Source organism: Scatophagus argus, chromosome 18 (assembly GCF_020382885.2).
Source record: "Scatophagus argus isolate fScaArg1 chromosome 18, fScaArg1.pri, whole genome shotgun sequence".
In the NCBI taxonomy this organism is placed as follows: Eukaryota; Metazoa; Chordata; class Actinopteri; family Scatophagidae; genus Scatophagus; species Scatophagus argus.
In genome coordinates, this window is record NC_058510.1 from 14,029,306 (window position 1) to 14,053,837 (window position 24,532).

The following is a 24,532-nucleotide window of genomic DNA, read 5'->3' on the forward strand; positions in this document are numbered from 1 at the left end:
CACTAATGACATGTGTTGGCATTTCTCAAGCTGCTCTGGTGCACGTGTTGAGGTGTCCACACTACTAAAGTTACGTCTGTGTCATGAAAGTACTTTCCACGTCATTAAAGACTGCTTAGACCATCAGTTCCTTTAATATTCGGTTGAATACAAAACAGCTGGATGAATTTGTTTCATATGTAACTTATTGTTGTGTTAAACTTCTCACTGAAATTTCTGGCTTGAAACACCGGACTTAATCTCATCCTGACATAGATAACACAAAGCTGACCTTTTGCCAAGCATCGCTGTAGACTGAGGTTGTGTTGGGCAATACAAGGTATGAATGTGAAGCAGGAGGGTGCTGAGGCTGCACACTAAGCTAGGCCTTGACTACAGAGCTGCTGACTTTCCTTATTTAGATATCAGCAGTACGTTCATGCTGGTACATTAATTCACTCCCTATTTAGGTCATATGCCAGCGAACACATATTGTTTGAAATAATAAAAATAATTTTACATTTTATATGTTGCTGAGCCAGCAAGGGGCCTCGAAGAAAACACAACCTGCAAGAATAATTCAGATGTCAAAATATTATGTATTTTTACACACACACACACACACACACACACACAAAGTTGCCATGTCTATTACTCATCATAAAAACGCTTCAGAGTGTCAAAGTACCAAGGACTCATTTATTCTTACTGCAGTTAGAGTATTAGTCAGCAATCAGTTTGGGCAGCATCGTGTTGCTCTCAGTGAAGTGCACTTCTCACATAAACATCTGCATGATTAACAGTGATGATGTTATCAAAGTTTTGATGGTACTCATTATGTTAAAAGTTACGCAAATACAAAAATGTAATATATGTAATGTATGTGTTGCTACTCAAATACAGAGCAAAGTCATGAGCTGCCTGCTGTGGCCAGAGAGTGAACCAAAACGGAGGGAGTAAAGTGACAGAGCTCTGCAGAGCATTTCCCATTTTGATTTCATCCACTGTCTTTATAAAAACACTGACTATAGCCACTATCAGATATACTGTAGGTTTGGTTCATTTCACGTCATCATAAAAATCATTATTATTTGGAGGTCTGTGAGAGGACACAACCTCCAGTCACCTCGGTGCTGGACATACCAGACAACTATGTGCCTCTTACTGCCCACTTCTCTGGTTAAAGGACAAACAGGGCCCTGTGCTGGCACTGGATGTCATCACTGGACTTAAATCAAAAGATCGTCCGGTATCACTGGGATACTGGGTGGGCAAGATGTTGTTTTCTGTAACCTCTATGACTTGTTAATGAGATATGCCACTCAGTCATGAATGTGATGACATGATTTACATGACATGGATGTGAAACAAGGACATTTGAGTTGGAAAATATTTATGGGTCCCATAAAAGTTTAGTCTGACACAGCCAGCACAAATGTGTCCTACTTCCCTCATGTGGCCTAGTAATCTTCAAGAGTTTCATTTCCAAACAGGATTGGTCAGAGGAAGAAAATGTGGTGGCTTTGCTAGAAACACTGTCGATTTTCTGTTAAACTATGTGAGATGAAAGCCACATCTGGTGTACTACTACTGTATACCTACAATGGCTTGGTTAGATTGTTAAGAAGGTTCAGGATAAGGTCAAGCAAGAAAACACTTTCCATAGCTCACTGACTGTAATTCCACATAGTTCAGTTCACAAACATGCACAGTGAGCTGGGCGGAAATCAGGGGATTTGAGGCGAGGTAACAAAATCAGGGGGTTGAATTACTGACCAGTGATGTGGAACATGAACAACATGAGAACGGGAGTAAAAGCATGGCTCAACATAGCTCTGCTCCTCTCTTTTTTATCCTATGTCAAATGTTCAACTCAGTTAGGAACAGAAGAAACGAAGCATGTGAGATGTCACAGAGAGAGAGAGAGAGAAAACAGCCCGGCTGCATCTCTCTCTCTCTCTCTCACACACACACACAAAGGAAACCAAGCTTGATGCTAAAGACTTGTGAAAGCAGTGATGCTCTCTCTCTCTCTCTGTCTTTCTCTCTCTCCAACAGCCGTTTTGGGGGAAAAATATGCTCTTGAGTTTTGTTCTATTTACACTGCCCTTTCACATTAGGTCAAAGCATGCTTGTATATGCGTGTGCCTGTATATGCGTGTGCTTGTATATGTGCGTGCTTGTATGTGTGTGCTCTGCAGCTCTCGCTGCATTTGCATGTTTCACCTCGTGGCTAACTGGCCAATGCATCACGTATAGACAGAGATGGGCTGCAACTAGAACAGAGCAGAATGCATCAGCTTGTTTGTGTAACTAAACATTTACCGATTGTTGCGTATGTTGCATGTTTTCATGTACTTGTTCTACAAGCATAAATAAAAGTTTGTGACAGTGAGAGAGAGAGAGAGCGAGAGAGAGAGAGAGAGAGAGAGAGAGAGAGAGAGAGAGAGAGAGAGAGAGAGAGAGGCAAGGTGTACAAGAAGATTGTTCAACTTCAATTTAGAGATAGGAGGGGATAAATTAGATTAAATATATTAAATATTATAGAGATTACATAAGGTTATATAAACATGTCAAAAATAAAGATGCTTTTTGATCATTGTCTCTAACATGAATCATCTCAGGACACATTGCATTCATCTGGTGATACCTTTGCGGGCCCTGACCCACAGATTGGGAAACACTCTTGTATAGGGACACAGAGAGAGAACAGGTGCACAACATGATTAAAGAGGAGAGGTGATGATGAACTGAGTCAGCACAGGTGTGTACATGAACACATGCACTCATGAACACAAAACGAACACACACAGCATGACACAAATCTGTCATTTTATGTTAGACACAAAGAGTAGACAGAGGGAACAACTAAACATCTACTCTTCCTCTCTTCCGGCTGCCTTAATACACAACACACAACACACACACCACACATACACACACACAGTCACGTTTCCATCACTTTTGCGGACATTACATAGACTTCCATTCATTTCCTGGAGGCTTAACCACCACCTCACCATAACAATAAACATTACTTGCCTAATCCTAACCCTTACCTTAACCTAATACCAACCTCAGCCTAACCTTAAAGCAAGTTTTCACCTTAATATTTAATGATTTACCTTGTGGGGACTTGCATTTTGTCCCCACAGTGTGACCGTGTAGACAGATTTTTGTCCCCACAACCACAGGAATACGCGTCTACACACACACGCAATGAGACATTTTAGCTTTTTGAGTTTTTAGGAGATGTTAGACTGTATGAAAAAATGTGACAACTGTTACAAATAACACACACACAAACAGACACAAGCACACACACAAGGTGTCTGTGCTCAGTTGGACTGTTGTCCTGTGAGTAGATGAGGAGAGACAGGAGGCACACGCACACAAAGGCAAAGGCGCGCGCACACACACACACACACAAAATAACTCGCATCACAACCACAGATGGACACACACACTTGTATACACATACTAGCCCATACTTTCAACTCACAAAACACACACGCACACATACACACTAATATACACCCTTTTAGCACAAATACATCACACAAGCAGCGCTGCAGAGTGAGAAAAATGCCGGACCATAATGCACTGCCTAAGGCCTCCAATTCTATCTGAGAGACCCTCTTACTTTGTGTGTGTGTGTGTGTGTGCATGCTATGAACTGAGTCATTACAAAGACACTGTTTATAGCAAGAGAGAGAGAGAGAGAGAGAGAGAGAGAGAGAGAGAGAGAGAGAGAGAGAGAGAGAGAGGGAGGGAGAGACCGGCAGTCTCTTTACATGGGATAAAATATTCTCAATATTTTTTCCTGATGAATAATATTAATAATGTTTTGAACTGTGCTTGCATGTAATATCAACATTAATATCAACTTAATATTACTTAAACAACAACAACAAACTGATTTATAATAATACAGACATGAGCAGGGACTGTTTCAAGTTTCTCCTCAGTGTTGTGTTCAATGACACTCTGACATCTCAGAATTGACATTCATGGAAAATCAGGAAGATAAAAAAAAACTGTAAGAAACAAAAGGACAATATATGATGAAAAACATTAAAAAATGATGATGATGAATAAACAGATTTGAATAAAAAAGTGCAGAATTTGGTGAATCTTTTTCTTTTTTTTGCACTTCAGGAAATGTTCTTAGCTATCAATGTTTATCTCTTTGGAAAATGCATCATGTCTTCAAATATCCTAGTCATTTACTGCTACTTTCTCAGCTTTAGATGTTCTGACCTGAACTCACAGTCCACACACACACACACACACACACCCACTGACAGACAGACCAACATCAGATGCTAACCTCAGGGGGAACAACAGCTGACTCACACACACCTGAGCTTGTTTACGTCAGACACAGGTGCATGTATGTGAGTGCGAGGGTGTGTGTGTGTGTGTGTGTGTGTACTAGATGGTGGTCAGATCAGCAGACAGTCAGATCTTCTCCCTACCTCCTCCTCCTCCTCCTCCTCTTCCTCAGAAGCCTCACTCTGCTCCTCCTCCTCCTCTCCTTCCTCCTCCTCCTCTTCTGGGAACTCCACGTCTGACTCCCCGGGGGCAATGGGGACACTGATGGTCAGGTTGGGGTTCGTCATGTAGCTGTCATCCTCCGGCACCACGTACTTCTCAACGTGACGGCCTGGCACAGAAACAGACAAACAAATAAAAATACATGTGAATTAATGAACATTTAGGGTTATTTTATTGTGACGTGAATTCAGCTCTGAAAAGATCTCAAAAGCTATAATCAGTAATTTGGAGAAGTTAATAGATTGATTTGTTTGTGATTCCTCACTTGTAGGTAGATCATTATTTAATATTAGATGTAGCTGAAAGCAGTAGTTCATTGAACAATGTTAAGTTATTGCAGTCTTACAGCTGAGTCATCAGTACTGTTATCTACATTATGTAGTATTCTGTAGTATTCTGTATTCTAGAGCAAAACTCTAGAAGGCTCAAATCAGGACCAAAAGTATACCAATGTGCACTGACGTGTCCAGATACTTTTGGCCTAATAATGTATTTCCCAGTAGAGTGACACTGCGGTTTAACATTTCATGCTGCTTAGTTACAAAGCAACCCAAAAAGATGCTGAATAATGTTTCATGTTTTTGCAATGTGACACATGTATCAGATGTCCCAGGGTCCCTGAATGCCTCCAAACCCCAAGAAACAGTAGTATTATGTAAGATTCTGAGAGATGGACACTGGACAGACGGGGCCTTCACAGGAATATTATGAGAAGAGAAGTGTGTTTGGTGAACAAAAGAGAATTTCATTTGGACATGGCCTTTGTGTGTGTGTGTGTGTGTGTTACCTATGACAGCTCCATTGGCCTCAGTGTGGATGGTACTCAGACGTTTGAGTTTCATCATGGCTTTCGCCTCCTTTCGCTTCTGACGGCGACGCTTCAGGTTCCCATTGAAGAAATCCACCACCTGCAGAACAGAAAAGACAGCATGAGACAGAGAAAACAGACAGAAGACAGGCTCACATGTTTACATGCAGGTATGCTGTAAGACACCCTGTGTAGTGACAGACAAACAGCTACCTGTCTGCGGCACCAGGCCAGGCCTCTGGTGATCCTGTGGATGGCGATCTGCAGGTTGTTCATCTCACCGTCGTCGTCTGGAGCGGAAAGGTTGTCAGAGCTGAAACTGCTGAGGAGAAGGGCCAGGAAGAGGTTCAACAGCTGGAGACAAAGAGAGAGATTGGAAAAAGTGTCAGTGTTACCTTTTTGAGTTCTGTTTAAGAGATGGCACATGTGCACTGCCATCTGTACAGTGAGAACACATCATCATCAACAAAAAAATACATTGGCCTTTGGACTACAATGGCAGTGAATTGTCTCAGGTAGCTGCAATGAACCTGAGATGCAGAGGACATTAAGGGATACAATTGACCACGACCATGAGAAAATCATGGGGTGGGAAAATCATTTGTTACCAAAATATTGCAGAAATTTTGACCAGATGACAGCACTGAATGAAAAACCAGAGCAACAGCCTTATTACAATTCATCCTGTGGGAAGCATGAATGTGTGAACCAAATTTAAAGTTATTTCATTCAATAACAGGAGATGTATCTCACTAAACATCTCCTGTAATGGACACTTTGGTCTCCATCACTATGGATGACCTCAAACGTAGGTGTCAAAGTGTTTATGAAATGTTTTTTTTTTTTAAAACAACAACAAACTTCAAGAACATAAATCAACTTCTGTGCAGCAACTAGAAAAGAAATGACCCAACGCCTGTAGTCTCCAGTCTGTCTGCTTTCCTCTCCCTCTTCCTTGAAGTTTGTTCCTGCTCTCTGTCTTGTGCTCTATCCTTTAGTTACACACCATACACACATGCATATACTGTAGCCACACACACTTTGGTATCACAGTTTCCAGTGGAGGCTGATTATTCAGTGTATGCTGAATAATGCGTGACTCTCTTGGTGACTGATCACTCAGTCGAAGTGCTGCTCTTAGCCAGATTGGCTTCTCTTTAACCACAGCTGAGTATGTCTGAGTGTGTGTGTGTGTGTGTGTCCTAGATGACAGAGTCTGGGTCAGACAGATCAGGTGGCGGCTTCCTGTGTCTGTCTTCTGATTGCAGCCAGCAGACCTCACACCTGATGACAGAATGGTTTGCTTCTTGCTCAATGGCACTTCAGTGGAACTCACTATAGGCCGCTCCAGATAAAGTGATGTTCTTTATGTTTGCCAGAAATAACACTAACAAAAAAGCAGCAGGTCCTCCTTTGGCCAAAGGAAAAAAAAAGTGTCAAAACAACAACCAGTCCATTGCAACACCTGCCTGCCTTTCTGATGAGCGGTCAGAAAGCAGACTGCAGGTCTACAAAGTTTGACTTATTTTAAAAGTTTATCATTTTCTAGAACTTAAGAAGCATTGTCATAAGGTTGTTCCTTACAATATTTGCAAAAATTTTAAACCTCGTGTAGTGTTCACTAATGTTTACTTATCAGCAGTCACCTTCCCTGCCAGTGTCAGAACACTGCTGTGTTTCATAGTGGGTTACAACCACTGACTGTATATAAAGATGGAAGACATGAGACCCCCCCCAAAAGTGAAGGTAAAATATTTTGATTGCCCCCTTGTGGCAGAGTCCAGTATAGGCCATAACCTCTCCCGTCCATGTTAGCAGTCAACACTTTGGCCAAACTGCATGTCAAATAAATTTTTGCCAACTAGTTCTTATCACACTTATGTATGTTCACATGGTGTTTTTTCCTGATCAGTTTGGTTTTAATTAGTTCTTTGACGGGACGAAATGTCAAAAATCACTGGCTAAGCGCTAAGCTGAGTGTGCGATTGGGTCACCTGCACAAGATAATTAAAATATTGCTCAACAGTGCTGCTCAGTCTGCACAGGGAACCATTAATAGTAGTAGCAGTAATTTTTATATTTAAAGACTGAATTTTTTTATATCCAAAAATGTTAAAATAAAAATTAAACAGCACTGAACAGATGTTGAAAGTTAAGAAGGTTTGTGTGCTGAAACATCAAATGATTTGATTTCTAGTTTGCAATGTTAATTTGAAAACTGTTAAAGAGGTGAAATTAACCCTTATATGACATCAGCTGGTGGTTAACTAGTGCTAGTTATCCCATCAGTGAGGTTTTAATAATGTATTTGTGTTAAAGTGTAGAGACACCTTTATTTGTTTTACTTACTTGATGTTAACATGCAAATAGAATAATTAATTTTAACATGTATATGCATTAGGCATTGTCATTGTCACACTGTAAATAAAAAAGCTAACAAATGAAACAACAGAAAATCAATTCAAATATTCAGAGAGGGATCTCCAGGGTCTCTTTGGGTCTCCAGAGAGTGGTCTGACCCTGAATCAGTATATCTATCACACACATTTTAAAAACAAGACAGAGATGCTTACACACACACACACACACACACACATACACACACACCCTGCAGGCTGGATGTCCCACAGCTGGGTGTTAATTATGTAACAGCAACTGGAACCAGCAGCTTCCCAGTTTATGGTTGTATAAGAGGATACCAGGCCAGTGGGTCAATACCCGGCATCAGGAAGTGACCTCCGTGTGTGACCTGTGTGTGTGTGTGTGTGTGTGTGTGTGAGTGATTAAGAGGGAGAGAGAGGGTGAGGAAAACCTTTACCTCATTCTTTGCCAATGTATTGGATGGGTCCCATAGGTTACACAAAACAAAACCTATGAAAAGGTATACAGATGTCTATTGTGTAAATGACTGTTTTGTCTAAAATTCTACCACTGGGTATCTCTACATTTTACATTTTATTTGAAACCGAAGATTAATCTTCAAAGGTTCAAGGGTTTAAAATGGCTAAACCTTTATTTTATTTAAAACAAAAAATACTGAAAGAAACAAAACATTTCTAAATTTTTAAATTCAGAGCATTCCAAGTTTACTTTTAACTTAACTCTAACTTTGTCACTGTGGAGTAAAATACACTATCTAGACAAAAGTATTCGACTACACCTCTTTATGTTTGAATTCAGGTGTGGTATGGGGCTGCTTTCCAGGTGTTGGGCTCGGCCCCTTCCTGTCAGTGAAGGGGAATCTTCCAACTTTGTGGCAACAGTTTGGGGAAGGCCCTTTTCTATTCCAGCATGACTGTTTCCCAGTGCACAAAGTCCATAAAGACATGGCTGGATGAGTTTGCTGTGGAGGAACTTGACTGGCCCACACAGAGCTCTGACCTCAACCTCATGGAACAACAACAGTCCAAAACCGGTGACCGACCCCACAAACGCTCCACAGCATGAGAGCAAAACTCCCACAAAAACACTCCAAAATCCTGTGGAAAACCTTCCCAAAAGGGAGCAAGCTGCCACAGCCGCAAAAGTTCTGTTTCAAACATCAATGTTTAACCAAAACAACATAACTCTGTTGAGTGAGTGTACATGACTGTGTGTGTATTGATCCCAGCTGGTGGTGTGTGTGTATATGTGAGATGTATGAGTGTTGTTTGCGCTGCTGATCGTCATTTGGCTGTCACATGGCTGGTTTCACCATTCCAAAATACTGGTGTCTAATTGGTTGTGGGTCCAACCTGAACACCAATAGATCAATGCTGTTGATTGGTTAACATGGCAACGTGCCCTGACAACTCAACCAATGACCTTGCTGCTTTCCAATAGCCGATAACACATCACTGACAGAGCTGACGATAGTTGACTGCCTTTGTTTGTTTAACCTGCTTATATATGACAATATGTGCAAAACATCTGTGTCATCTTTGAACCCGTATCTAATTTACTTCCCTATTTCATCACTGAAGAATAATTTTTAGTAGTAAGTAGTAAGTAGTAGTTAGTAGTAAGTTTTATTATTTTTGTCCATGCAGTTGTGTTCACACGACAGCTTCAATGTCAGATGCATTGTGTGCTTCTCTTCTTATTTTAACAATACGCTCACACGTGCAAATTAAGCAAATTCAAATCTTGCGCAGCTCAACTCTTGTGAATTTTGAGAAACTTTTTGCCTCAGCAGGTGACGGACATTAGACATTAGACGGACATTGTTGCCCCACATTTGTCACATAACACATGGAAGAAATGAATGAATGACCTGACTGAACACACATTAGGCTTTAGACAGTGAAGCTATCAAAAATCAAATTGAAATAAAGACCTGCTGTTGTGGGTGGGAAACCCCTCTAAAAAAAAACAGAGCATCATGCATCCCACAGCAGCATGTGGGTGTGATGATAATGTGAAGTGAGAGAGGAAAACATAGTTTGTGTGTGAGTGACAAAGTGTGTGTGGATGTCCACAAATCAGTTGTGGATGTGTTTGTAACAGAGAGCGATCTGTGTGTATTGGTGTGTGTTAGTTTCCGGAGCAGTGGACCACCTGATCCCCCCAATTCACCTCGTTTAACTCGTTAAGCGGATCGTACTAATTAGCCTGGGGAAGTGGGCCAACCCTCCCACCTCCACACACACACACACACACACACACAATCTGTGAAACGAGAAAAGCAAAAAGCACAGCTGAGCCACTGGTAGACTACATGGACAAGAAATGCTTTTAATGACTTATTTTCTAGAACATTTTATTAATTTGAATTGAAACTAATATTTTTTCCTCACTTTCATAAGTCTCTGTTTTTGTTTTGTTTTTTTTCTTTCACTGTCTGTGACAGATTTGGTTAGATTTTAGCAGAGATAAAGCTTTAATTATTTTTTACTTTATTAAATTTGCGACAAAAACGGCGACTCAAATCTTCCAGAGCAGCGCAGAAAATCTGGACATGAAAACTAATTAGCAGGCTTTAATGCAAGTGAACAAGGCAGTAACATGGTGCACTATCATCCACAGCACTAGTATAATATTTTATTAATCTTTATTACAGTCATTTAACAATCTTGTTATCTCAGATTATGCAGATTAAGACGGTGGAGCTGGTGGACCTGCATCCCATCCAGATCACATGTTAATCACAGGTGGAAACCGGGTCACAGAGTACAAAAGCAAGCTAAGAAGTAGTCTGAGGGTGGAGCCAAAGCAGATGATGATCTACATCCAATGACTTTACTTAAATAATACTCTTAGCTGGAGTTTGCATATAATGGATGTTAAGTGACATAATTTACACCGATGCTATGCCAACAAATCTATATGTTGCTTGAAAAGTCAATTAATCCTGAATTTACAGATCTGTACCCGACTAGCAGACTAATGATAGCTCAGATTCATTTTGGGGAAATTAATGAGTGATAGCCCCTCCTCATGACAACAAACCCTCATGAGCAAAGTCTCCTGGGAAAACGGTTTGCATCATGAGAGAGAAGAAGAGTGAGAGAGAACCACTAGAAGAGAAAAAATGGAGAAATGAAAGGAAAAAAAAGATGAGAGAGGTACAAAAAAGGAAAATAGAAAGACTGCTGCTGTGTCATGTTTAACATGCTTAAATGTGCAGCCTTGAACTTTTGTCTACCTGTTCTGGTGAGAGTCATCACATTGTTGATGTGCTTGTGACACCATAAGCTCTACAATATTCCTATTTGATGTAGCCTACTCTGTCTCTTCAGGTCTGGCGAACCAGTTTTTTCAGTCGGTGTGCCAGCATGGGAAAATAGCCAAAGACTCCAGATTAATGCTGTGAAATGCAGAGAGATTTATTTGGTGATGAGAGGCTTAATCAGCATTGGGCAAACTCATTTGAAGCACGACCTTGAGCTACTTACAATTCGAAAAAAATATAAAAACAAGGAGAGTACCCAGTGTGGCCAAAAGTATATGGACACCCTTGTCCACAAAGTAGTTTCATAACTACTCCCATCCAATACCTGTGGAATGAACTGGATCACAGACTGTGAGCTGCATCTGATCACCCAGCATCAGCAACATCAGCAGAGCAGCGGCTGTTAGAGCAGCACATTAATGAATAACACGTTCATGCATCGCGTACCATTGTAATGTTTGCAACTTTTGGCCATAAAGCGTACATAAGCTACATGATAAAAGAAAAAGTGATTTATAAGAATAATTTCTTTTTTGGCAATAGACCAAAGTGAATTCATTAAAACAAAGTCAATTCTGTGTTTATTCAAAAATATCTAAAAAATATATAGTCATTACTACAGCTCTACTACTGGATAGGATATGTGCAACTGTTATGTGTAAAATTATGATTGAATTGAATTTATCCAGGATAAAAACTTTTTCTCTGTGTTCTCCACCAGGTTGAACCTTAGCTTTTAACCTGCATTTTTATTTTATACTGTGTTTTATGTTTTAAGTGTTTTTAAAGCATTATGAAAAGAACTCTGAGTTTCAGAGTGTTTATGGTCTTAATAAGCAACCTTGTCTATGATAAAGTTAATTAATATAATTGAGTTGACACACTGAAAAATTATGCATTTTTCTACTATCTTCCTCTGTACCTGTGTGGTTTTTCTTGCCAAACGCTGCTTAAAAAATTTGCCTCCACCCAGATGTTTCTTCCCAGTAAGAATAGTCCAACCGCCATTTATCAAACCCTAAATTTAATCGATTAATCAAGTCAGTGTATGTTGACTATTCAAACATAAAAGGAAAAAGCAGAAAAAGCAGTGGAAACACAGGAAGAGCAGAGTGGGAGTGTCTCGTGGCAGGTGTGCTGCAGTTCAAGTGCTGGCTCAGGGAAACGCATTCAGCTGCTCGTTTGTCATAAAGAGAAACAGCAAACTAAACATGGGCTCAGCTGCTTCAGCCTGTGCCTGTGCGCACACACACACACACACACACACACACAAGCGTGTGGTGTTCATTTGCAGGATACAGCATGAATTTGGCTTTAAAGTGGAAACACTTTCAGAGTGAAAGTAATGGAACAAAGGCATCACACTATTTTTGAAGACACAATATAAATAAACGTAAAGATTAAGTCAAATGACTACATGAAATACAATACTCAATGAAATGTCTGTTGACAATCAAACTACAAGAAACATCTGGATGAACCATGAAACAGTTCACGTGTTTGATTTTAAACGTGCGTCAGTGTATACACTGCATACACCCACACCCACACACACACACACACACACACACAGTGACATATGTGTACGTGAGATAAGAGGTAATTCCCCACCTCGCTCTCTTTTTATGTGCCAGTGAAAGCCATAGACAGACAGTGACACACACATACTGTGACCTAACACTTCACGTCATTAGCAGTGCGGAAATTTGTGTTTTTATTTAAAATAAAAATACAACTGTTTACACTTACACACATGAGAAGGAAATTATAGGTCGACTGAAGATTATCGTGTACCCTACTATAACATCAGGAGGTTCATAAAGAGAAGGTCTCACATTCTCCTTGAAGGTTTCCAAGAAGAAGGTTTGACATGTTAGAGAGAAACTTCACTGATTTACTGACGACACAACATTTTCTCTTTTTTTTGGTTTTCCTGCATTCATTCTTTCTTTTCTTCTCTTTTGTTGTGTTTCCTTAGTTTCTTCTTTTTCTTTCCCTCTATGCTTCTTTTCACCTTTCTTTACCTTGTTTCGTTCATCCTTTTTATAGTCTCTTTCCTTTTGCCTCTTCCTGCTTTTGGCTCTCTTTCATTCTTTTTGGCTGGACTGAAGTGCAGTCACGGTTGTTCATGACTGACTGAGTAGAGTGGTGGTGTTAACCCCACTGGTCTTTGCACTTTTCAAATTAATAGGTGGCAGGTAGTTTACGTTACTGAGGTTAAACACACCTGCCAAACGTGTGGTCTTTACTTACTTATACTTTGCTTTAATTGTAACTATTATGATTTAATTGAAAAACTGTAATCTCATAAATTTCACTTGACTCTTTCATTGATTCCTGAATCGATTTCATGATTACACAGTTAAATTCATGCTTGCATAAAATAGTCTGTCAACTCAATGCTAACAGACAATGAGAATTAATATAAAGCACTAGTGGAGATGCTTATATCTATCTTGATGCCTATATCTATCTTGATGATCCAGTGTGGTAGCAAATGTGAGATTTGCTACCACACTGGATCATCAAACTCAAATTCGCCAGGGTTTAGAAATACAACTACCACTAGGTTTAGACGGACAGTATACAAGTTGAATTTCATATGAGTAGGATTTTTGCTTGCATTTGTGCTGTGCAGAGCAGGAGAGAAAACAGCTGTCCATGCACCAAGAGCCATGAGGGAGACCACACACCCCTCTGACAAAACACTCACTCAGGAAAATGAAGCAGATGAAAACACGAGCAGGATAACAGATAGAGCAGTTATAATTACTATTGAAATATGTTGTCTTTCAAACATCACAAGATATGACAGAAAAATAATGTTCGCCATGGGATCCGCTACCTCAGTACATTTTAACAATTTACTATTCACATTATAGACACCGCCACTGACCCTTGAAACAAAATGACCGCTTTTTTTGCACATTGATCATTTGCGGCCCACTTCTTTCTTCTTCTTTCTTTTTTCATTCTGCCCCCTTCCTTCTACCTTTCCCCTCTCCCACTCTCCCTTCTTTTATTCTTTCTCTCTTTATGTTCTTTTTTGCTTCCTTCACGTCTCCCTTAATTCTTCCCTTCCGTTGCTCATTTCCTGCCCTCCTGACTGTCTTGCTCTTGTACTTTTTTACTCTACCTTCTACTTTTCCATTGTTCCCTGCCCCTTCTTATTTGGCCTTCCTTCTTTCTTGCTACCCATACTTGATTGTTCTGACTGTTCCTTCACTCCTTTTAACTTTCCTTCCATCTTCCTTTTAAGCACGTATCCTTCAATTCTCTTCCTTTCAGCCCACCAGAACAAAGTCCAACAATAAAGCAGAGAGACAAAAGATTACAGGTGTCAGAGGTCATTTGCCACTTGCTTTTCACTGGATATGATCACCATTTATCCTCTTTCCTCTCGTCCCTTATTTATTTATTTCTGTCTTTTCTGCTTTCATTATTTAATTATTTATTTATTACTTCATGGCCTTCCTTCTCTGTGTCCATCCTTTCCCTTCCTTCTTCCTCCCCTTCTGTCACTGAGGTACAAAACTTGACATCTCATAATCAAAACAGAATCATATAGATCTCTGCAGACATATGAATGCATGCATGCATACATAAATGCCTCCACACACACACAAACACACACAGGCTGAGGTGTGCACAATGAGGCCATTTCTAAAAGGGATAAATCACCTGATTTGGAAAGGTTCGGTCATCACGACACACACGAGTGTGTGTGTGTACACACACTCACACACAGGTTTGGGCATATGCATTCAGTCTGGTCAGCGTATCCCTCTGCAAGAGGAGATACAGTTCCTGCCACTGACAGGAGAAGAATAAGTGACTGCGCGCGAGAGAGGGAGAAAGACAGAGAGTGCGTGTGTGAGTGCGTGAGTGCGTGTGTGTGCGTGTGTAAGCTGTCTGGCCTATCATGCTCGTTATTAAATATGCATGAGACCATTAAGCTAAATAGATGAATGGGACACTATTATTGCTGCATGCGCCCCCAGACACACACACACACACTCACGCATGCATGCACACACGCACACACACTTTTTGATCCACTGACTGGTGAGTTTAAGATTCTTTATAATAACTAAAAATGACTAGAAGAAGAAATGGAAAATTCTTGACCTATCCTTCTGTCCTTTCCTTCCCTCTTACTTTAGTTTTTTTCATCTTTCTTTCCAGTCTCACAAAGGATTCAGATTCTGAAGGTCGGTATATGTTATGTTGCTTCATAAAGAACTGAAAGTGGCTGCCCAGCACATTTCAGTTCATGGCATAATCTGTTTATCATTTGGACAACTTCATATCCCCACATGAAATCTCTGTTCAATATATTACAACATGCATTGTGAACCTGCAATATATGTTTATAAAAGAAATTCATATCAGGCTTTAGGTGAGATATATTTTAAACCCAATGGGATGTCAGCGTCTTGAGGATTGTGTTGTAATTCAGCTGTGAGGTGTGACACATGCACTGCACTAACTAACTAAGGAATTAATAACATGAAATACTTATGTGCATTGATACATTGCAGACAAACCTGCAGACACACCCCATTATATTTAGCTGGAAATTCAAAAAAGACTTTTGGTATATTTTCAGTCAAACGATCAGTGTTTCAATTTTAGAAGGACAATATCTAACAAATTGCTTTTTGGAAAGAAAAAAAAAAAGTAACATGCAGAGGCTGAATATCCTGCACATGCTGTGGCAAAAATGCAGGATGGGAAATAATATGAGAAACTGGAAGCATGAATTGTATGACTAATAGGCTGAAAAGAGAATTTATATTCCTGTTCTACTCATAAAGAATCAATACATCCTGAATGAATCACATCCTCTCTTAAATTGGCTGGACATCGATGCATGTCAGGTTCCAACTTTCAGGTGTGTCCATGTCAGCGGTCTTCCACTAAAGACTTTCCGTATCGCACCATTGGAACCCAGTACTTAAGCCGTAACAATTCTGTTTTGCGTTACCAGCACAGACGGTACTCTTAAATGCAGGCAGCGTTGTTATCAGGTGGTAAAAGCCAAGTCAACTGCATAACTATACAAGTAACAAGATATCATCGTCTAAATCAACACAGTAAACAAATGAATAAAGGCACGTCAAATGTTTTGTGTCTTTTCTTCATCAGGGAGAACCAGGCAGAGCTGACTGAGCCCCCCTGAGGCAGAACTACAGCCTGTATGACAGTAAGTAAGTACTTTTTGTTATTTGTCCATGTATTTTTCAGCTTCCCAGTAGGACTGCAGTCTGATCCGACACTTAACTGGAACGCTGAGAGCGCATCACAATCCCAACTGCTGCTCTGTCATAATTTAACAGTTGCATCATTTATTTTTTTCCTAAATGTTGCTGACCTCCCGCCTTTCTACTTTAATTACTTACTCAACTCCAGACAGACCTCATTCTTTTACCGTTCCTTTTTTCCTTAACTGCATTATTACCCATTTTTATCCATTTTAATTCCTTTCTTCCCTGAAAGTGTGTCAGGGATTATGAAAATGATTTCAAAACTATGTTAATTTTGTAAGAAAGTCATTGATGATAGGGGTGTGTGTGTGTGTGTGTGTGTGTGTGTGTGTGTGTGTGTGTGTGTGTGCATGTGTTGACCATCAGATAAGGGCACTTTCTCCTATCCAGTTACCGCATTCTGTCTGCTCTGATTAGGACCCACGCACACACACACACACACTCAAATTGATTGATGTGTTTAGAGGTGTAGACATGTGACGTGTTCATGCTGGTGGGGGGTGACATTTTAGAGTAAGGCAGGTAAAATGAGCTGTAAGTGCATGTGTGTGTCTTGGGGGTACAGTGTAAGATGAGATGACAGATAGCTATCAGAAGAAAGAAAATCTTTCCTCTCTTTCTCTGGCAAGGTGAGCGCTCTCTGCGTTGGTGGGTGTATGTAGATGGGTGCGTGTGTGTGTGTGTGTGTATGTTGGGGATTATGCTTGTTCTACACAAAGGGAACACGACTGAGCTGGTTGTTCTTCCAGTAGCATAAGAGTGAGCGATTGGTACTGGTGCATCAAAAACACTCGCTGTTTGTGTGCTTGTTAAACTGAGCTCAACATAACAGGAAGAATGAATGATAGCAGAAATGATAAAGTCTACACACAAACAGCATACTGATTATTCAGCTGCTCTAGAGGAAATCTCATCGGGGTCATTAAAATGTAGTGCCAGAGAAAAGGTCAGGAGGTCACCAACATTATATAGGCTTCATTCACTGTGGACCGAGAATATTTACACTGAATTTAATGGAAATTTAGCCAGTAGTCTTTGTGATATCTTAAGTCTCATTAAAGGAAAACTCCACTCTTTTATTAGACTGCTGTAGTTAAGCAGTTGTTATATAAACTGTACCTGCAAAAACTGGATTTTTTGGCCAGTTGGGGGGTAGCAGAAACAAACTGTGAATGCTGACATATTACCACCTTTTACAGTTTCAGTATGTAATTTCTGCTGATAGTGCAAAACAAAAGAGCAGGTAGCTTGATGACTTAGTGAAGTAGCGTGGGATCATCCCAGTTGTTGTCTTCATCACTAAATAATCTGACATTTACCTGATGAGGTAATGCTTTAAGGTTTTATGTGGCAAAATGTAAAACAAAGATTTTTAAACGTTTTAATGTGGAAATGCTACATATTATATCTTAATATGTCAAACTTGAACGGAAGTGCACAACAGAGAGAGAGAGAGAGTTGAAGAAAAGGAAAAATGAAGAGGTAGAGAGATGGTCGACTGAGCATCAGCACGAATGGAGGGTCAGATATAAATGTTAGGAGGTTAAACAGGTAGAGAGGCAGAGAGAGGAAGAGGAGGTGGACAGAGAGAAAGAGAGAGGAGAGGTCAGCAGATCAACATTTACTCTGTCTGTAGCTCTCAGCAGATCTCACTTAAATCAGAAATTCTTTGGACAGAGTTGAAACACAGGGTCACATGTAAAATATCCTGTCTTTGTCTCCGTCTCTCTCTCTTTTATTTCTTGGCTGATCCATCACTCTACTACAGCGTCCTCGCACATGTTAGGTAGGTTTTCACCGCCTTTTATTTGAATATGGCTGTGAAAGCGATCAGAAAAGTAAACCACTGGAGTGTTCAGCTTCCAGAACAAAGTCCAACAATAAAGCAGAGAGACAAAAGATTACAGGTGAGGTGTCAGAGGTCATTTGCCACTTGCTTTTCACTGGATATGATTGTATTACTTACAATGATAACTTCTTTGTGGGTCTTTATGAATACCTTTGGGTCAGCTCCTTTTCTTTCATGACAGCTGGAGTTATTGTACTGCTTTTACCACACTAATTGGAAGCAACTCTGTGTATCTGTCCATTTGTGACAGGTGGTTACAGGTGAAGGGAATATTCTATAAAGTGCAGATTAGGCTCTACTATGAGCAAAGACCAAGTTCATAACAACAATCACCTCTGGACAGTCCTGCATAGACTCTGTTAGCTACAGCTGGCTTATAAAGGCCAAAGATCCATCAATCCTAGATTTTATTAGGTACAGACTAGAGTACGGTAACCAATCAATCGGACCATGCCATTGTTTTTTGCTTTGCTTTATGAAGTAAAAACTGATTCAGGAAACATTAAAAATGGTTGCAACAATCACTCTCATAAGCTCCTTGAGGTCGGATGTCATCAGGCTTAAAGCAGCTTTTACCAACATGAAGAATACCAAATATGTAATTTGACCAACGATTATGTAGGCAACTATATCATTTCCAACAGATTAAAAGCATATTTAAAGGTATTAGCTAGCTCAAATAGGTATAGTTTATAAGCTGAGGGTCAGAGGTCACTCACCACTAGGTTTCCAATGACCATGACCAACATGAAGACGAGGATGCAGAGTGGCTGACCCGCGACCTCCATGCAGTCCCACATGGTCTCTATCCACTCGCCACACAGCACCCTGAAGACGATGAGGAATGAGTGGAAGAAGTCCTTCATATGCCAGCGAGGAAGAGTGCAGTCCTTTGAGATCTTACACACACAGTCCTGGAGGAAGGAAGGACCATACAGCTTAATGTATTGAACCTGCTGAATCTGTATGATATCAGTTCAGAGGTCAGAGGTGTTACCTGGTAGTTTTTACCAAACAGCTGCATGCCGACCACAGCGAAGATGAAGACAATGATGGCGAGGACGAGCGTCAGGTTACCCAGAGCACCCATGGAATTACCAATGATTTTAATCAGGGTGTTGAGAGTTGGCCATGAGCGAGCAAGCTTGAACACACGAAGCTGGACGGAAAGAGAGACACAGGAAGAGACAGAATTCAAGTTCTGCCTCCAGTTTTCTGATTGAATCTTTTCAGACAAATTAGGAGTTTTCTAATTTCTAATTTCAGAATTTCTTATTTTAATTAAACTAAGTTGGTGGTAGTTGGAGAAAAACATGTCAAATTCTTATTGATACTCCTGTTATACATGTAGGAAAACCTCCCAGCGTGCTGCATAATGTTACTGTATTTTACATTGTGTCCTACAGTTTGACAGGACAGAGAAAAGAAAACATCAGAGAGACAAGAGGTAGAAAAAAGGGAGATAAAATACAACAAAGGAAGAAAAAAAACAGAAAAATCATAAATCATAAACATAAATGTGTGTGTGTCTTTATTAGTGTATCTGTGTGTCTGCCTGTAGCAGAAGCCGACAGTGAGAGAGTGACACTTGGAGAGATCGACACAGACAGACGACGAAAGGCTTCAAGGATCCATGTGTGTTTTCTGTGTGTGTGTGTGTTTTGTGTCCGCACCCGAACTTGTGTTCTGGCCTGACATGGCTCATCAACAGCCAATCATTTCATCCCCTACACATGGTGAAAAGTCCCACAGAAAGCTGCCATTTCATTGGTGCCTCAGCAGTCAGTCAACCAGCTCACATCAGCCCACAGGGGCACTCTGCTGTCTCATATTATTTACTTTTCACTTTGCTACTTTTACTTGAAAAGCCATTTTGTCTGCTATTGTCTATAAGTCCTATAAATGTTAAATGTGTGAGATTTAATTAACCTTTTAACTTACTTGTTCGGTCGAGAATGTCACTATTTTTCCTCACTTCAAATGTAATCAGCATCATGTCAAGATACTGGCACCAAATTTTTGGAAAACAATGCATCAAGTTCATGTATGTTGAGAAATATTTAAGTAATAACAGTGACAGATTCATTGTTCTGCAACTGCTTTTTGTCCAAAAAAAACATGTTTTGACAGTAATAATATGATGACATCAGATGCATCAGATGCATGCTTTAGCCTGTTTTCAGGTTCATAAAAATAAGCAGTAAGTAAGCAATAAGTATTTCAAACTGACTTAAAAAAATCTGATTTTGAAGAATTAATGAAAAAGAAAATTTCTCTATAGAAACACAATATTTCAGTTGTAATCTGACTGTGTGTGTGCATGCGAGTTACCAGTCTGAAAGAGCGTAGCACACTGAGCCCCTCGACGTCAGACAGACCGAGCTCCATCAGGCTGAGGCAGACGATGATGCTGTCGAAGATGTTCCAGCCCGTCTGGAAGTAGTAATAAGGATCCAGAGCAATGATCTTCAACACCATCTCCGCTGTGAAGATCCCAGAGAACACCTGACACACAGAGAGTGAGAGGAGTTTAAACACAAATACTCATAGCTTTCTACTGAAGTATGGTTGCAGAAGTGATATTTTAATGTGTTTTAGTATATAATTGTTTTTATTTTGTTGAAAGCTGATATAATGAGTTCCACTGAAACATAACAGTCGGTTATTTATGGATCATGTTCATGTAAGAAAGAAAGAAAAAAATACAACAAAGATGGTTGATAAAGAGTCTAGCAGCTCCCATCCAGGTCCACTCAGTGGATTTCATGCTGCATAGCTGAGATGACATGTTAAACTTCACAGGAGGAAACAAAAGGATGCAACATGTTGCTGTACCTGCTAACACGTTCAAACGCACATCCGGGCTTTCCTCTGAGCTGGGTATGTATTTTAAAATCATACTGAACATGTAAAACATCATTTAACACTTATATCATTTAGCACTCAGATCTTATTCATAGTAGAAATCTAAACTAGACACATTAAAAACACAATGATAAAAGGAAGGAGATCATCACTGTACTAAAGATACTTGGACATAGTTGCGACACACAGACACACACACACAAAGCTCAACACAACACACACATAAACACACACACACAGAAGTATAAGAGCTAAACGAAGGGCAGAGTTAGCCAAAGGGTAGGACGTTTCAGACTGGGTTAGATTCTCTCCCTCTCTCCTCACATGCATGCACGCACACACGCGCACACAGACACACACAAACACACACGCGCGCGTCACCTTCTATAACTCGAGCTAAAGTACACAAGTTCCTTAAAAGCCAACAGGAGTTCAGCTGGTGAAAAACAAAGGGACGTTCCAGCACACTGACCTGCTACACTCACATTAACATACTCCGTTATGTGCAATCTCGGAGGGAAGCTTCAGACTAAAGAGGAATCACAGAGTCTGTAATAATCCTGTAATAATATCCTCCTTAGATATCTTTTCACATCAGGTAAAATACTTTTTTAAAACTTTTGACCCATCGCTTTTCCCAACATGTGGGTCTGTCTCACATTGTCTCATGCCATAGATCCTATAGGATATATTGCATGACACCAATTGTTTCCACAATCCAACTGAAAGTCTGACATCTGAACAGAGACTTGCAGTTTGCAGCTGTGGTCTTGATTTGGTGATTTAAGGAAACTCTGATTAATTTGAACACTTTCTCCGCTGTTTGCTCCTGTGGTTTGATCCTTTAAGCCTCTCTACCCCTGCAGACCACAGCTTGTCCAGGGCTTGCCTTGCTCTGCTTTACATCACGTGTGTGTCTGTGTGTTCGCAGCCTTTGAAGTGTGTGTTTGTTGAACGTGCATGTGTGTGAGTTTGTGGATGTACGTGGGCCCTTGCAGCAGCAGGAGCAGCAGCAGCTCCTCTCCCTGCTTGTTGTTCCAGAAACAAGGGGATCCTCGATGTGACACCGGCTACGTGACACACGTGTGTTTGTGTCTGCCTGAGTCTGTGCATGTGTGTGTGTGGATGTGTTTCACAGTCAGTGCGTATACAAGTGTGTGTATGTGCAAATCTCCCAAAAAGTGAGTTCGAAGGTTTAATAAGGTGGCTTGTGTGTGATGCACAGACACACAAAATCAGGCTCTTTCTGGGGTTACCTTTCTTGCTCAAACACACATACACACATATAATATGTGGGCTCATTAACTCTGTAGTGTGTTGATTAGCTACTCAACAATCATGCTGTTATTATTACTGACATCAGGAGAGCCTCTCTCTCCCTCTCTTACCATACACATCAGTGAGTGATGTATCGGTTAAGGAGACTCTCTTCGGACAAAAGGGTGGAGAAAAAACTCAGCTGAAGAGGAACATGTGAAATATATCAGTCTGTCACATTCAGATTGTGAATTTTACGCAAACGTGAAGTGTCACTCATGTTGGTGGCGTCAACTTTAACATCACAGGGGCAGGTTAGTTATGCTTTGCGTTGCTGCGTGTTTCAGCTTGCCGTGCTGTGGCAGTGTAACTGTAGTGCAGTGTGGTGGTGTTGTGTTACTGATCAGTGCAGTGTGTGTGTCTGTGTGACAGTGTGCTGACATCAGGCAGGGTGACGTTAATGAAGTAAAACACAGTTCAGCTGTCAAATATCAGCAGCAGCCTCTGGCCTCAGTGCACCTGCTGAGGAAAACATCACACATCAAGTAGTTTAAAAACTCAACGGTCAGGCGACGTTTTGCATTTTTCTTGTGATATGTGGAAGTGTAAAAACTGGAAATAATATTAACTAAAAATTAAGTATTTAAGTATACATTATATTTGTATGTAAAGTTTACTGTTTGGTCATTCCCTGGTGCCATTATTTATATTTATATAAGTTAGTTTTCATTTTTGTCAGTAATTTGCCGTATTTTGTTTGACTTACAGAGGCTGTGATCAAACTGGATGTCTATAAAATAAACTGCTTTGTGATGGAATTTCCCTCTGCAGCTCTTATCCCAATTACACAGTAAGATGCATCTTGCTGTTGCTAGGCAATATGTAGTTATCAATCAATCACCTATGAGCAAAAGCTTGTGACGCTGCGTAAAACCTAAATAAAACAAAGGGATAATTTCCTAACCCTTTTTAAGATGTACTCAACTAGAACATGCCCAAAGACAATATACTTAATATTTTACCTCATCATCACTGATTTTTTTGAAATGTCTGCTTATTTTGAATTTGATGCTAGCAACACGTTTCAAACAAGTTGAGAAAGGAGCAACAAAAGCAAAGTTGTGTACTGCTCAAAAACACCTGTTTGGAACATTCCACAGGTAAACGGTTTCAATGGTAACAGTTATTGGCAGCATTTCACATTTTTGAGTGCCCAAACTGACCAAATACCACCTGTGATGACATAAAAAAAAATCATGCCATTAACCACTTCTGTTGGGCTTACATTAGTAGGCCTACTTAACAAAACATAACACTACTCCGCTATAAATCAGAACAGGTTACACCACATCAGCACAGTCTTGAGGGAATACTATTTGCATACATTTTGGCCACAGCATAACGCTGCTTGCATGTTTACACTATGTCATATACAGTGCCTTGAAAAAGTATTCACCCCCTTGGCTTTTACCTATTTTGCTACATTACAACCTGTAATTTAAATGTTTTTTAATCTGAATTTTATGTAATGGATCTGCAAGTGAAATGAGAAAAATATATTTAAAAAAAGAGCTCTCCAAACAAGTCAGGGACAAAGTTGTTGAGAAGTACAAGTCAGGGTTTGGTTATAAAAAGAAAATTCACCTTCCAGCAGGACAACGACCCTAAGCATACTGCTAAAGCAACACTCGAGTGATTTAAGGGGAAACATTTAAATGTGTTAAAATGGCCTAGTCAAAGCCCAGACCTCAATCCAATTGAGAATCTGTGGTCAGACCTGAATATTGCAGCTCACCAGTGGAACCCATCCTAATTGAAGGAACTGGAGCAGTTTTGCCTTGAGGAATGGGCAAAAATCCCAGTGGCTAGATGTGACAAGCTCATAGATACTTATCCAAAGCGAATTGCAGCTATAATTGACACAAAAGGTGGCTCTACAAAGTACTGACTTTTGGGGGGGTGAACAGTTATGACCGTTGAAGTTTTCTGTTATGTTGTCCTATTTGTTGTTTGCTTCACAATAAAAAAAAAAAATCACATCTTCAAAGTTGTAGGCATATTCTGTAAATGAAATGATGCAAATCCACAAACAATCCAGTGTAATTCCAGTTTGTGAGGCAACAAAACACGAAAAATGCCAAGGGGGGGTGAATACTTTTGCAAGGCACTGTGTGTCTCCTCATATTTCAGTACAGCTAAGAGCAGTTGGACAGTGCAATTAGTAGTAAACACATTCACAAATAATAGTAAATAATAAAATTAACATATGCATCTTTTAAAGAGGCTGTTTTATTTATTTT

General features: G+C 40.1%; 1 protein-coding gene across 1 annotated transcript in view; it reads right to left on the reverse strand.

Moving 5' to 3' along the window:
* Positions 1-24,532, reverse strand: part of LOC124049359 (sodium channel protein type 4 subunit alpha-like) — a 174,567-nt gene that overhangs the window by 40,525 nt on the left and 109,510 nt on the right. The window contains exons 17-22 of the mRNA XM_046370892.1: positions 20,442-20,615; positions 19,108-19,269; positions 18,830-19,024; positions 5,558-5,698; positions 5,324-5,444; positions 4,458-4,645 (exon numbers count right to left, since the gene is read on the reverse strand). Of these exons, the coding sequence (XP_046226848.1) occupies positions 4,458-4,645; positions 5,324-5,444; positions 5,558-5,698; positions 18,830-19,024; positions 19,108-19,269; positions 20,442-20,615 (981 nt within the window). The remainder of the gene's footprint in view (positions 1-4,457; positions 4,646-5,323; positions 5,445-5,557; positions 5,699-18,829; positions 19,025-19,107; positions 19,270-20,441; positions 20,616-24,532) is intronic.